We start from the raw sequence: 14,361 nt of genomic DNA, 5'->3' as shown, positions 1-14,361 counted from the left end.
TACATGTTCTTGTTCTAGTTATAGAGATCTTGGATTACACAATTTGCGTCCAACACGTTAATCCATTGACAAGAGATCCAGGGACCTTGAATCTAAAGAGAATCAACTCGATTCCATCAATATACCGATCAAGGAGCTCAAATCCAAGACAAAGGAGTTTGGGGAAATCGGCAAGTTGATTTATGAGCGACTGGCGACACTTATTTTGAAAGATACGGAATTGAGATCTATTATAATATCTATTAGAAAACTTTCAAAAGAACTTAAATCCAAGAATGGTAAACTAGTAAATCGAGTCAAAGAAGGAAAATCTTGCTTAAAGCAAAACCAGAAGAGGTTGCCATTTCTCTTGACTCGAAAAATAAGGAATTCGATGCTGTCCAAGCGTCTATCGAAGACCGCAATTTTGAACTCACAAAGAGAGAGAGCTAGAGTCCATCCAAATTAATATTACAAACGTGCATAGCAGCTCTGATTGAAAGAGAAAGAGTTGAGGTTTCAATTATATTTAGTAACCCGTATCTATTCCTAGAATCCTGGGGTAAAATCCTCCATGACATTTAACACCGACTTTGCAGTGTCAGCACATGTTTAAATAATTTTTAGCGCCTTATGGCACTCTCTATTGGGCTCCTCAAAATATCGATAAAGGAATATCCGCAGATTCTTTTCATCAAAAGCAATTGCGGATTGGGAATGGTAACATGAAACTACAGGTCCATTAATGAGTATTTATGAGCCATTACGCCATTATGGACCCTGGTCCTCTCTCTTAATTCCATTTCCCTAAAGCAATTCTCGAGTGACTTTTCAGTCGAATCAAGCCGCTGCCGCCCCAATTCTTGCTCCATACATTGCACATTACATTCTTTCTTTTTCATTTCAAGCATCAGGAGCCCAATAGAGTGCCATAAAATGGTGAAAATTATTTAAACACCTACTAACACTGTAAAGTCTCTGTTAGATTATACCGCAGAATTCAGGAAATAGAGACGGGTTACTAGATACAATTAAAACCTCCACTCTTTACCTTTCAATCGAAGTCACTAAGCACGTTTTGTAATATTAATTTGAATGAACTCTAGCGGTCTTCTTTTTTTATCTGGGTTCAAGATTGCAGTCTTCAATAAATACTTAGACAACATTGAATTCCCTACTTTTCAAGTCAAGATGACAACTTATTCCAGTTTTGCTTAGAATGAAACAAGATTTTCCTTCTTTGGCTTAGTTTCCTCATTGTAGGGAAACAGATTCTTGAAAAACGAACCGATACTCAAACAATAAAATACCAAAAACAAAAGCGAAAACATGCTCGGGAAACATGTAACACCGATCGAAAGATATATCATGAAGGCGGACATACTTTGTTTGCCATAGATTAAGTACTCATTGCAGTCTTAAAGGAATCGATTGAAATATTGGAGTTTCGCTCTTTAAGATGGAGTAACTATTTCCAAGGAAAGGAAAAGAACGTACTTTTTCAAAAAAGGTTATGTCAATGTTCTTCAATTTTACTTATATATTGCAATTATTTTCACTTAAAAAATAATCACTCCATTCCTCTAGGTCATTCTCTTATGGGTTGGGTTTGACTCAACATGGGCTAACAGGCTTAACTTGACTCATCAAATAAAAAAAATAAAAAATAAAAACCATCACTCATTGCACTTCTTCACGCACTTTATCATAATTTCTAGTTTACCTTCTTTGGATTAAGCTCTTTTGAAAGTTTTCTAATAGATATTTCAATAGATCCCAATTCCCTATTTTTCAAAATAAGCATAGTCAACTACTCATAGATCAACCTGTTGACTTCCTCAAACTTCTTTCCTTAGATTTGAGCTCCTTGATCGATATATCGATGGAATTGAGTTGACTTCTTTTATTTTATTCAAGCCTTTTAGACCACTTGCCAATGGATTTACAGATTTCCTAGAGTTCCTCCTCTTTCACTTTTATTTTATCTCGGAGAGATTGTGATTCTTTGGCCATGGTCTCCTCATCCAAGGTACGATTGTACACTCCAGAATGCTCAACTTCTCTCACTCTCGTCAAGTGTCTCGAACTATCATCAAGTAAACTCTGACACCATATTTATTTCCTCCCTTATCAATTCAACCACCCTAGAGCACTCATCAAGAGAATGTTTCACCAAACCCAACTTCTCCACTTTCGAATCAAGTTCCCGAGCATTTTCCTCGAGCAAACTCGCCACACGATTGTCTTCTCTTTCGAGTCCAACTCCTGTCTCAGCACCTCCACCTCCTCCCCCTTCAAATCATAGTCCATGCGACATTTATTAGTCGACTGGATCAGAGAACTCAGTTCTTCTCCTTGTCCTTGATTAGCGAGATACACTCGTTAAGCGAGTCGCATACCAGAGCCAATTGACTTTCCTGCTTCTTATGTTCATCCCTGCATTCCACAAGCTGCTGTTCCACCTGCCTTAGGTTACTAGTCTTATTCCAGACCTCTTTCTCGCACTCCTCTCCTCGACCCTTCGCCACGTAGAGTGCAGCACATCCTTCACATTGTGACTTTGTGGGTGAACTCTCACACTCGTTGAGCACCTTGTAGTGTCACTGAAGTGACATGCCGACGCCATCTAAGTGCTACTCCATGTCCTTCCACTAGCGCGTGAGCAAGAGGGTTGTATGCCTTGAAGAGGTTTTCCTTTTTCGACTCCGCCTGCTTCAATTTGCTAGAGATTTTCTCCCTCAAAGAACCACCAACAGAAACCACTCGATAGAGAAAACAGCTATAGGCTAGAGTTACGAAGGAATTTGTTGTAAAAGTTCGATAAATATTGAGGATCAACCTGGCGATTGGTGCGATAGCTAAGCCGACATTGAGGAGATGCAGATTCTTATCAAAGAAGAGAAGGATTTGGAGAGGGAGAGGGAGAGAGTTTTTTGTTGAGCCGGTTGAGTCGAGCGAGCTCAGTCGAGGGAGAGTGAGGCGCCGAGTGAGTTCGAACGATGAAAAAGTTGGGTCGATTAATGATGATAGGGACATGGTGAAGGGTTTCCCGGTGAGATGGCTAGCGCGACTTTTCTAAATGGGTAAAGAGGGGAGAGAACTGCGTTCTGTGCATATACGCTCATTAACCCCAATTTTTGAATTTTTGCCTTTTGAATGTAACACTTGTCGTTTCGCTCGTACCGCAAGGCTCGAGAAAATATTAGGTGCGCCGGGCGCTCCACGTCACCGTGCGCCCCGCCCAATCAGGATACGACACGTGTCGAAACGTGGAGCTGGGTCCCACTTTTATTTTTAGTCTAATTTTTGCCGCGTCCTTCTCCCGCCTTTCGCATTTGAAGTGCCCTTTCTCTTCTGTCTTCTCCCGCACGAAGTCTCTCTCACAAAAATCTTTCTCTGCCTCCTTCGACACCGACGATCAGCACCGGCCGAGCGCCCTCCTCGTCCGGCCGTACTCGATCTCCGCCGCCGCCACCGCCACCGCCACCGCCGCCTCCTCGCCGCCCTCGCAGCTCCCGCTGGCCTCCAAGATCCAGAGCGGCTTCGAGCCGCGGAAGTCGTTGTCGACCTCCGCCTCCTTCGACGCCAACGACCAGCACCGGCCGAGCGCCCCTCATCCGGCGGTACTCGATCTCCGCCCCCGCCGCCGCCACCGCCGCCGCCTCCTCGCTGCCCTTGCAGCTCTCGCTGGCCTCCAAGGTCCAGAGCGGCTTCGAGCCGCGTAAGTCGTCGTCGACCTCCGCCTCCTTCGACGCCGACGACCAGCACCGGCCAAGGGCCCCCTCGTCCGGCGGTACTCGATCTCCGCCGCCGCCGCCGCCGCCTCCTCGCCGCCCTTGCAGCTCCCGCTGGCCTCCAAGGTCCAGAGCGGCTTCGAGCCGCGGAAGTCGTCGTCGACCTCCGCCTCCTTCGACGCCGACGACCAGCACCGGCCGAGCGCCCCTCGTGCGGCAGTACTCGATCTCCGCCGCCGCCGCCTCCTTGCCGCCCTCGCAGCTCCCGCTGGCCTCCAAGGTCCAGCGGCTCGTGGACAATGTCCAGGTTTTTCCAAAACGCTCCGATCGTCTCGCGCTCTGTTTTGGCTCCCGATTGAGTTGGGGGATTTGCCTGTTTCGAATTTTTGCTTCTTGCTTCTTGCTTCGGTCCATTCCTTCTCTGTTGTCGAGCTCTGAGAAGAGCGATTTCCGGATGCAGCTTGCGAGGCAGGATTTCTTGGAGCTGAGACAAGAGGCGAGCGAACTGCAGGAGTATTGAAGCTCGATCGAGTCACGCACTACCTCGGCGTTCTCGCCGACAAGACGCGGAAACTAGGTGAGGCGGTGCGGCATCTGTTGTGCGGGCGGTGTGGCGTCAGTTGTGCGTTTGACTATCTTTACCTGGGACTATTTTCTTGGGTTTTTGGTAGTTTGTGATGGACTCATGATCATCATCAACATAATTTCCGTGTTTGCCTCTTTCATTAGTTTGATGGGAAGGATTGATAATTGCTGTTTCCTTTTGATAACAGTTGTTTTTCTAAAGTTAAGTTTTGCTTACTAGGAGGTCTTTCCATATTACAGAAATGTCCCTAATTGCCTTCTTGTGCAATATGCAGAGTAATTATGATAGAAAAGAATCACCTTTTCTGGCGAAAGAATTACTTAGAATTTATACAAAGGAGAAAAGTTGGAGGGAGCGACTCTTGAAAAATGGCATTGTAAAATCATCTCCAGTGCCACCACGGACACGTCCTGAATGTGTGGGGACTGAGGAGGTACTTGACCTTTCATGTTTAACTCTTGCTTTCTGATGACTTTGTCAATACGATGCTAGTTGATGAATTGGTTTTTTTGTAGGATCCTAAGTGCATTATATGTCAGCAATATCAGTTGTATGTGATTGTAGGCCATCTGCTTTTGTTTGTCTTGAGGTATGTGGAAACTGTGTTCTGGTTTATTATCCTGTCAAATTAGTTGATTTGTAGTGCAAATACAAGCCTAGTACATGTGCCATGCAATGTCAAAACATTTGCCCCTGAAGGGGGATCTTGAACTCATGGAACTTGGATTATTCCACCTAGCCGGGCACAATGAGTGAAAGCATTCATGACAAGGGCCTCTGTCTTAATGAAATACATCCTTAAAGTCATAATGTTAAAAAGCATATGATACGATTGAATTTGCAAGGAAAAATCTGATTACTGGTTCTAATTTTGATTTGTCACATTATTGCTGGTGACATATACTTTCCTGTCTTTGATCCAACATGGCACCGTAAATAACATCTTCTTTGGTTGGGTTCATATTCAAAGAAATGGATCACCCAATCATATGAAGTGTTTCTTCTTCATCATCATTTTTGGGCTTAAAGCCAGAATTGGTAATTCTCGATCTCATCATCAGACCCCTATTGTGCAGCATTGGCAACACATCTGTGAATGCAAACCCAGCAAACATTGCCTCCTTGACCGTCATACATTAGCAGAGTTAAGTGACTTGCTGCTCACTGTCGATAAATACAATGGTGAGGAGACTCAAAGGAGTAAGGTGCTCCAGCAAAGATCTTTCCCCAGCAAAACAAGTTCTTCAGCGAAAAGGTATTGTCAGATACAAGACTTGCTTAGTCAATTAACAAAGAGACTGGATGAGGTATCGAATAAAGCATGTAGAAAACAAATTGCAGCAATTAAAACAACTTCAGCCTTGGTGTTCATTCTATAAATTTATGACTGGATGAGGTGTCAATCTTAAGCAAGGTGGATTGTCTCATTTTTATACTTACTAGGTATTATATGATCTTTGTTTTATGGAAGAGTCTAGCTGAAGTTGGTTTTATTGCTTTGGTCTTAGTTGTCAATGTTTTTTACTGGTTGAGTGGCAAACTATGTACATTCTAGGAAATTCTTTTCTACCAAGGTCACTGCATAATTGTTTGGTGTTGGAATAAATGTCAATGAAGAACAAAGTGAAATTTAGTGGTGTTTAGTGAGGTTTGGAATCTGTGCTAATCTCCTCTTGTTCTTTAATATTGTGCTGGAGTTGATTGTCCTTGTCAAGATTGTTATTTTAATTTGCCTTTTGTTCTTCAGTAAGAGAGAATGTTCTTCTGGATTATATGTTCTTGTAGGTAAAAGGTGGCCATGCTACTTTGGCTCATCTTGCAGATCAATGGCTGTTGCAGTCAACCGATGCTCTTAAAAATCCTTTCTCTAAGGATATTTATCAAAAACTGTTGAAAGAAGGTGAACAATTTCTTTGGGCTGGTTTTGACATGGATCCTGTTAGTTCAAAGCCTTTTAGCTACATGAAATTCTTCTCAGATTATGTGCATATGATTCGACTATGTATGAATGTGTACTTCAATCACATGCAGGTACGTACCATGGCAAAGAAGTTAGTCGATGTGCAGAGGTGGGCAGAAGGTGTAAGAAGTTGCCTCACAAAAATTGAAAATCATTCTCTGGGCTCTACTAATGCTTTGGAGAGGGCAGATTTAGAATATGTCACTGAATTGTTGAGTTTTGATACCATGCCGTGTAACGAGCCTGGACATCTTAAATTGAAGGTTCTGAAGAAGATTGTGAAGTTGTGGCATTTGATATACCTTCACTCTGTCTAGTCGAGTGACTTACAGTAATTTGCTTAAAATCTGTACAGGAGTATGCTGAAGAGGCAAAGAAGTTGGCCGGAGAGATTGAATCAACTCTTTCGTCATCTTCAAAGGTATATAACGTGAATTTATTTGACCTTTTGATTAAGATAAGAGTTCATTTTGTCCACTTCTCTTTGCATAATTTATATTGTCATTATTTATGTACTTTTGTTCCAGTTATTGGAGTTGGAAAACCTTTACGATAGAAGCTGTCGCTTAGGAATCCTTGTCAAAGGAAGCGAGAAACTGGCACAGAAAATTTCTTCAATGGAGGTATTCTCTATCAGGATTGATTTTGTGGGTCAAGATACATTAAGCCATATCCCTACAGTTACCTAAATTGTCTCTTTTACGTGGTGAGAAAATGTTTTACGTGGTGAGTCATCAAGGCAAGTGCTTCCAGAGAGCATGAGATTCTTGCGGAAATTAAAATGTCATAGGTTTGGTCTCTACTCATCTAGAAGACCAATTTTGGATATTTGCTTCTTTTGACATCCAACATGAAAGTTGTGGAAGATGACTTTGGCCAAAGGTTTGTGTAGTTCAAAGGTGAATGAGCTTTTGCGCATCTCCAAGAGCGCCCTTTTAAACTTGTTCCATACGCCAAATTTATAATGGTTTGCGCTAGAACCAACGTCCTAACGATTTATAATGAACGGTCCTCACGGTCCTCACACCAAAAACGATCACAAAGGTTAGAGTCAGTGAAGAGCTAGTTTGTTTGCAAATCGCAAGCTCCTCCTATCATAGAGGAACAATTGTCTATTCACATGCATCCGAAGCATAAAATATTGTATAAACCATTTTTATACATGAGCCACAGATAAACCACGTATAAACATCTTGTTTTAAAGCACCACATAGATAAAGAAAACGGTTGGCTGATGATTTTACAAAACTCTCTAGCCTTTGAACATGAAGGGGGGAAGAGAACTTAGTGGACACTGCAACATTATTGCTAAGAGGAGTCACCTTCATTACTCATAATGACCTTGTGTATATGTACAACAAGATAATAGTGAGCACACAACCATCTAACATCAAATTTGTGCCTATCAAATTTGAGCACGCAACCATCTAACAATCTCTAAAGCTACATGCATGTGTCATAGGCTGATCGATTGGGATCGTGATCGCATAGCGACTCAGGCTATTTTGATTCACCCAAGCCAAGCCTTGTTTGATCAAACGCTCACTCGCTCGCACACTCGGATCATAGAAAGAGAGCTTCTAGAGAGAGGAGCTCTGAAAATAAATGAGCTTTTATAAACCAAAATAGCTGGACGGATACAAATGAGGGAAAAGACACCCTTCTTATACTTGAGGCTCTCTAATTACATCCATTGATCTAGATCTGATCTAGTAAACGAGATCACACCACCTCAACTACCAACACTAATGGCGGCTACTCACCACCGACATAAATGATAGCCATCAACTACTGACATAAATGCTAACTACCGTCTTTCAACATAAATAACATAAATAACAGAAGAGACCTTTAGAATCAAGCGTAATGACGGTGTCGCCCGCCCTTGGAAACTTCGGGGAGAAGACTTGGTGGGAATCCTAGTGGAAGTAGGAGATCCAAGGGTGAGTCGCGATCGTCCTCCAAGAACCTCTGGGATGGGCTCACTTTTGACCCGTGACACATGTACACACTATTAGGGTCTAGTCTATAGATATGCACCTATGTCGAAGAGATTCCTGCACCATTTCCAAGCAGCCATCAATCCGGAGTTCAATTGGCGAACTTCAGATCACCTAATTACCAACGGTCATCTTGCAAATGGTTCAGATCAATTATACAAAAAAATACTTGAAGTGGTTTTAAACCAATATGCTACTCTTAGGGAAATCAATGAAAATTCAACTCCAGCAGATGACCTTAGCTTCTTTATGTATATGCTCCCGTGACAAGACACCTGAGAAATCCAAAAATGTGCAAGAAATCAACAGAAGGTGTCCGAAGAAAATCCCTTTGGTTTCACATGAGATATATCAGCGAATTTCAATTGCATCTATCAAAAGGAAATCCAACTGCTCTAAAAGCAAGAGAATCAAGAAATGTGTAGCTAAGGAGAGGCCAGAGAAAACTCACTCTTGTTAAAGAATTTGAAAGTTCACCGATAAGGCTGCCAAAGTGCCTAAACAACCAAGACTTCTGCCCACCAAAACAATTAGCCATCTATGGTGGCCTCTCTACAAGTTTCGATTCGGTGATGACCGGGAAAAGGAGCGAAACTTCTCTAAAAAGTTGTTCCGCTTCAAAGGGCTTTGAAACATATCCGTCCATTCCATACTTTGTGCATTCTTCATGAGTAGCGTGAATCACATCTGCAATCATGGCCAAGATCAGTAGGTGGAAATTCGAGATATTTTCACGTGGCTCGAGGATGACTGTCCCAGTAGGGAATTCCTTGCTCGGACTTTGTTCCATCTGTCATTCTTTTTGTAGCTTCAAATATGATCAAAGGAATTATAGAACCATTAGATGCACGTATCCATTATCACCACCTAGTTGACATAGAAAAGGTTATCAAAATCCATTACATAAGACACATACAAATCTCTGAAAAAATATACACTTTCTATACAACATTTGATGAAAAAAATAAGTGCCTGAGCAGGAAAACGCCATACCCATCCATTCTGGCATCAGGATATCCATGAAGCAGGCATCAAAATCATGCAGTGGTCTGAGCAAAGCAATTGCTTTTTCCCCACTGTCCGTACAAACCACATCAGCTCCATATTTCCTCAAAGCTGCCTCGGCCACTCTGAGATTTACTTTGTTGTCATCCACGACTAGGATTTTTCTGCCACAGAGAAGGTTGCGGAGAGACAGACTCGGAGACTCCCCATTGGAGCAACTTATTCGGTTTCCAGCTCCCATGATGCGCTGTAAAGACACTACCAGCATACTAGCCCTTAGAGGCTTCATGATCACAGATGGACCAGTAGCATCTGTAGTCGCACCACTCATCCCACTAGAGCTGATAGAATTAGATAGAAGAAACAACCGTGGAGACACCCGTGGCTTCATGTCCCTCAATTTATCCAGAAAGATTGCTGACAAACCAGAGTCCTTATCCCAAATTTCCCATTCCAAGAGCACCATATCTATTCTGCAATTCCCACTTTGTATGGTGTGGAAGCACTGGTTCAAGTCTGCAACTACCTCAACATGAATACCAAGCCTCTGGATATGATACTTTCATACATTGGCACGGAGGTCTTCTGTCAACTACCACTGCTTTCATACCATGAAATTCTGAGGTGCCAGAGTCACCTTGTCCTTTCACTTGCTGGCCCTTGCACTCTTTTGAGGTAGAACAGGCATCATTGAAAACTGCAGTAAAGGTAAACGTGGATCCCACCTGGGGTATGCTTACAAATCCAATCTCCCCATTCATGAGGCCAACGAGACATTTGCTTATGCTTAGCCCAATACCTGTGCCCCCATGTGTTCGAAAAATTGATGGGCGCACTTGCATGAAAGGAGTGAAAACACGGGATTGCGCCTCTGGAGGAATACCTATCCCTGTATCCTCCACTGAAATAATGAGATTGATTGGATTAGAGAAGAGCTGTTGAAACAAATTATTATAGTAAGAGAAGAGAGCACACAAAGAACAGAGGAATTCCCTATCTTGATCGATTTCTGTGCTTCCATTAGAGAGTAACCAATCGAACTATAGTCCCTCAGCAACTAACTAACAAATAGCCCAACTTCTAAACCAAAAAGTTAATTAACATAAAACATGTATGGATGTGAGACTAGAGATTTAGGTGTTAGCAATAACCTTCAATTTATATTAATATTTAATAGCCTGCATCCATTCCCACCACCTGGTCTCACAAACGGGTCCACATGATGCACACGCATAACAGCGAGCGAGCGAGAGAGAGAGAGAGAGAAGAGAGACCTCAGAACTTCCTCATATTCAGGCAGCTGAGCCTCCAAAGCTAGAATCTGCACTGCTCTTTCTTCCCAACGTGTAGCAGCATCAACAAGCCCAGAAATATAGACAAACAAGTTTTTGCCTTCAATCTGTAGTCTGGCAACATAGAGTCCAACTGAACTTTAAAAGAGGTAGAAGTAGTGTATATCAAGTAGTTTTCACAATAAAATTTGAGAACCACAACCGAGAATACATTTACCGGACAGCTTCAATCAATAGTTGCTGAAGGAAGTTCAAGGTCCTTTAATCTGAACGGGCCTGAAATATATTCAGGATTAAGGGCATTCAGCATTCAAAGAATTGATAAAGCACAAACCTAAAAAAAGCCTCATTGAGGATTAAATACTATCAGCTATAGTAAAAAATACTGGACGATAGAACAGAAGAACACAGAGAAGCACGACATTTGGCGAACCAGCAGAGTTCATTACATCACCTGTAGAGCCTTTGCCCTGCAACAAGCCTTCTTCAGCTCAAGCTCAACAAGAGGCAATTCTCTAACTGGAAATGAAAACAAACACTAAGGAACATGATGTATTAAGCATATTGCCATCACAACAGCAGTAATGATAACTTTCCCCTCCCCCCAAACAAGCAAAACTGCAAGGAAATTCAGACCTTGAATTTTCAGAGACACTGCATCTTTTAGTATGTTGGTCAACTCCTCTACGACATTGTCTTGATCAACTCTTTCGCCAATGTTCACCCGCAAATGGTTGAAGCGGGATATCCAAGAACTAGCTTGCATATGATATTCCCTCAGAAGTTTGAACTCTGGGAAAATGATAGTGAAACTGTCCATTTCTTGAAGAACCATCTCAATACTCTGTTGGGGTCAGGATTTTCCAAAATTAAGAGATCCAGATAAATAGATAGTCCCATTCATTCAGCACAGGAAAACAGAAGACAATTAAATATTAGACAACTGCTGAGCTAACCTCTAAACATATGGGACCTTTCAGAATTTCAGCACATTGATCTCAGTACGTTTCAGTTTTTCCTAGTAGCTCCAGTAGCATTTCAGTCCCCACGCCATCAGAGAAAATGCATTGCAAGGTTTTGTTTAACTGTTTATCCCCACACCCAAGATGTGAAAGTGTCATGACACATCAGTGATGTACAAGATTTTGCCCTAGCTATCTAACATGTCTTGGCTCTTGAGGTGCAGATGCGATCAAGCTAAAAATGCATTGCAATACATGATAGAAAATGTTGCAAGCTTCTTCTTTTTTTCTTTTTCTTTTTTCTTTTTTATAAATGAACCACACGCACAATTGTGTAAACTCGCCTACCTGCCTTGTAGCTCGGAGGCCACTGGACTGGTGGGCTTTCGGGTGTCTGCACTTGCTGAAGAAGGCAAGGCGAAGACGATTACAGCTTGGGACCTAGCCAAGACCCGCGGGGCTCTTGGGAGAAAGTGGCAACGGCGCGGCCGAGCCCGGACGCGCCCGGTGAGCTTTTGGGTGTCCGCGATCACCGAGGAGGCACAGGCGGAGAAGGTCAGAACTTGGGATGCAGCCACGACCGGCGGGGCTCTTCGGAGCGAGTAGCTCCTGGCGGTGACAGCGGAGGCGATCGAGCTTGGAGGCAAGCAGCGGGCTTTTGGTGTCCACGCTCGATGAAGAGGCCAAGGCGGACATGGTCGGGACCCAACCACGACCGGCGGGGTTCTTGGGAGCGAGTGGCTCTTGACGGCAACGGCAGAGGTGGCCAAGTTTCGAGGCGACCGGCAGAGGTGGCCAAGCTTCGAAGGCGACCGGCTGGATTTTGAGCGTACGCGATCGTCGAAGAGGCCGAGGCAGAAATGGTCAAAGCTTGGGACCAACCACGACCGGCGAGGCTCTTCGGAGCGAGTGGCTCCTGGCGACGACGGCGGAGGCGGCCGAGCTCGGAGGCGACCAGCGGGCATTTTTGTGTCCGCGCTCACCTTAGAGGCCGAGGCGAAGATGGTTAGAGTTCGGGACCCAGTCACGACCGGAAGGGTTCTTCAGAGCGAGTGGCTCCCGACGGCGACGGTAGAGGCAGCCAAGCTTGGAGGCAACCGGCGAGCGTTTGGTTGAGAGAGATGGCGTTGCAGCTCTCACAGAGAAAATGCAGAGACAAAAAATTTTGAAAGAGAAACGGGAGGGGAAGGGACGCACGCTTGCGTGCAAATGGGAGAAAAGGACGCGGCCATTAATGAAGAGAGAGAAGGACGCGGCAAAAATTTGGCTAAAAACAAAAGCGGGACCCGGCTCCAGGTGGAGCCACGTGGCGACACGTGTCGCATCCTGATTGGGCGGGCGCACGGTGACGTGGTGCGCCGGGCGCACCTAATATTTTCTCAGCACATGGCATTGGTCGCTGTCTTAGCTGGGATCGCTGGCGTTTCGTGACAAGACCAAGGAGCCGTTGCTTTGTCAGACTGTCTCGGGAGCGACGTTCAAACAATAAAATTCCAGTTGTTTGATATCTTATATTTGGAAAGAAACCCGAACTTAGGTTGGGACTACAGACCGTCAATGGGATTCGGCAGCCACTAATCGAAAACAACAAATTATAAAAATAAATTATAAAAAGCATTAGCAAATTTTTTAAAAAAATGAAAACTGAAAAATAAAACAAATACAGCTCCCCAATAGTGGAGCCACGCCGGATCGTTACCAGTAGTGGAGCCACATTAGATCATGCAATCTTTTTTTTGGTAAAGATTAGATCATGCAATCTCTCCATCTCCTATCAGCCAAAATTCGATTTACAAACTCTTTCAAAGAAAATGCAGTGAATTAGGGCTCAATTAAAAAATTCTAATAGGGAGAGCATTGTGGGATGCAAATTAGTTCCTCGCATAACCAAAAACTTATATCTCAACCTCTAGTCAACGCACACCTAAGTCGGTCATCTTGCACATGTCATTTAGACAATTTATCTTGTCTATTACTATTTAGGTATTCTAGGCGTGTAATTGACTTAGGATACGGGATGGTTTAAGGAATTGAGAGTGCTACAAACAATGATCCCGGGTTTGAGAAATTCAATGTGCATCAAAATGAAGATTTTTTTTTTTAAAAAAAAAAAAGAGGAAAAGATATCAACCGATGGACGTTGGAATTTGTCATTTAACCAAATCCTTAAATCTCAAAATCTCTTGTCTGTAGAAAGTAAAGTGAGCTCTCGCACTTTACTTAGACCCCTAAATGGCCTAGTAAGTAGTTAATGGCCACTCCTGGGTAACAAGGCTTAAAATAAATGCAAAACTAAGTTGCGATCAATGGAATTTAGGAGAGTTCATGTAAAGTGTAAGTGCATGTTTGTGAGAGGATTATTTTATATCCTCTTAAGGCTTGCTTGCCTTGAAAGGGTCGCCAGAAATACACGAATAGAAGAAAAGGAAATTGAATATTTAATTTTATCTTGCATCACTTATTGATGTTAATACATGAAGAAGCACCTATAATATAGCAATTGTTCCAATAATTTTGGAGTGTGTATTTATTTTTCTAGTAAAACCATGTATGTGTATAGGTGCATTGTGTTGATTAACTAATAACATGGAAATTGAAATTTATACCCACACCTTATCACGAAAATGTAATTAAGTTCTAAAAATTTTTAAAAATGCAATCAAGTCCAAAATTTGTCAAACTAGTACAATCAAAGTCATTTCGTTGATTGTAGTTTTTGAAAATTTTAGGATTACTATACTTTCATGACAAGTTATAGGACTCAATCATATTTTCAAAATATGTTTTAGGATTTCTAGTATACTTATCCCAAAAAGAACAAAAAAAAAAAACAAAGAATTTCA

The 14,361-nt window shown here is 42.7% G+C and overlaps 3 protein-coding genes across 5 annotated transcripts; 1 reads left to right on the top strand and 2 right to left on the bottom strand.

Moving 5' to 3' along the window:
- Nucleotides 1–3,579: 3,579 nt before the first annotated feature.
- LOC104427878 lies at nt 3,580–6,965 on the top strand. 3 transcript variants are annotated; one of them, XR_005548257.1, is made up of 8 exons: nt 3,580–4,020; nt 4,174–4,290; nt 4,574–4,732; nt 4,815–4,888; nt 5,376–6,199; nt 6,331–6,522; nt 6,615–6,680; nt 6,787–6,965. XR_005548257.1 is itself a non-coding variant. In XM_039306339.1 (5 exons), the coding sequence occupies exons 2-5, from the start codon at nt 6,229–6,231 to the stop codon at nt 6,946–6,948; spliced, it is 429 nt and encodes a 142-aa protein (XP_039162273.1). In that variant the 5' UTR covers nt 4,742–4,888; nt 5,376–6,228; the 3' UTR covers nt 6,949–6,965. The 3 variants fall into 3 exon arrangements, 1 of the variants encoding a protein (XP_039162273.1); XR_005548258.1 differs by lacking the exon at nt 4,815–4,888; XM_039306339.1 differs by lacking the exons at nt 3,580–4,020; nt 4,174–4,290; nt 4,574–4,732 and having other exon boundaries at nt 4,742–4,888; nt 5,376–6,237.
- Nucleotides 6,966–9,088: 2,123 nt separating this feature from the next.
- On the bottom strand, nt 9,089–10,300 carry LOC120290575 (histidine kinase 3-like). Its single transcript, XM_039306880.1, has 2 exons — nt 9,253–10,300; nt 9,089–9,126 (listed from the first exon to the last, which is right to left on the bottom strand). The coding sequence occupies exons 1-2, from the start codon at nt 9,728–9,730 to the stop codon at nt 9,089–9,091; spliced, it is 516 nt and encodes a 171-aa protein (XP_039162814.1). The 5' UTR covers nt 9,731–10,300.
- Nucleotides 9,792–11,391, bottom strand: LOC104427909 (histidine kinase 4-like). Its single transcript, XM_039306879.1, has 4 exons — nt 11,193–11,391; nt 11,006–11,075; nt 10,547–10,670; nt 9,792–10,199 (listed from the first exon to the last, which is right to left on the bottom strand). Exons 1-4 carry the CDS (start codon nt 11,389–11,391, stop codon nt 9,792–9,794), a joined length of 801 nt encoding a protein of 266 aa, XP_039162813.1.
- Nucleotides 11,392–14,361: the final 2,970 nt, after the last annotated feature.

This window comes from Eucalyptus grandis, chromosome 2 (genome assembly GCF_016545825.1).
Source record: "Eucalyptus grandis isolate ANBG69807.140 chromosome 2, ASM1654582v1, whole genome shotgun sequence".
NCBI classification, from domain to species: domain Eukaryota; kingdom Viridiplantae; phylum Streptophyta; class Magnoliopsida; order Myrtales; family Myrtaceae; genus Eucalyptus; species Eucalyptus grandis.
The sequence above is the reverse complement of the archived record's forward strand: the minus strand, read 5'-3'. Positions and strand labels throughout refer to the sequence as shown.

Excerpts from the sequence above, each read along its gene's own strand:
- LOC104427878 (XM_039306339.1), top strand. Across the intron at positions 6,523-6,614 it reads CTGGACATCTTAAATTGAAG|GAGTATGCTGAAGAGGCAAA; the intron begins GTTCTGAAGAAG and ends AAATCTGTACAG. Across the intron at positions 6,681-6,786 it reads CTCTTTCGTCATCTTCAAAG|TTATTGGAGTTGGAAAACCT; the intron begins GTATATAACGTG and ends CTTTTGTTCCAG.
- LOC104427909 (XM_039306879.1), bottom strand. The coding sequence starts at position 11,391 with ATGGTTCTTCAAGAAATGGACAGTTTCACTATCATTTTCCCAGAGTTC. Across the intron at positions 10,671-11,005 it reads GCAAAGGCTCTACAGGTGAT|ACTACAGATTGAAGGCAAAA; the intron begins GTAATGAACTCT and ends CTATGTTGCCAG. Across the intron at positions 10,200-10,546 it reads AGCTGCCTGAATATGAGGAA|CTCTTCTCTAATCCAATCAA; the intron begins GTTCTGAGGTCT and ends TTGTTTCAACAG.
- LOC120290575 (XM_039306880.1), bottom strand. The coding sequence starts at position 9,730 with ATGGTGCTCTTGGAATGGGAAATTTGGGATAAGGACTCTGGTTTGTCA. Across the intron at positions 9,127-9,252 it reads CCTGATGCCAGAATGGATGG|GTGGTGATAATGGATACGTG; the intron begins GTATGGCGTTTT and ends TATGTCAACTAG.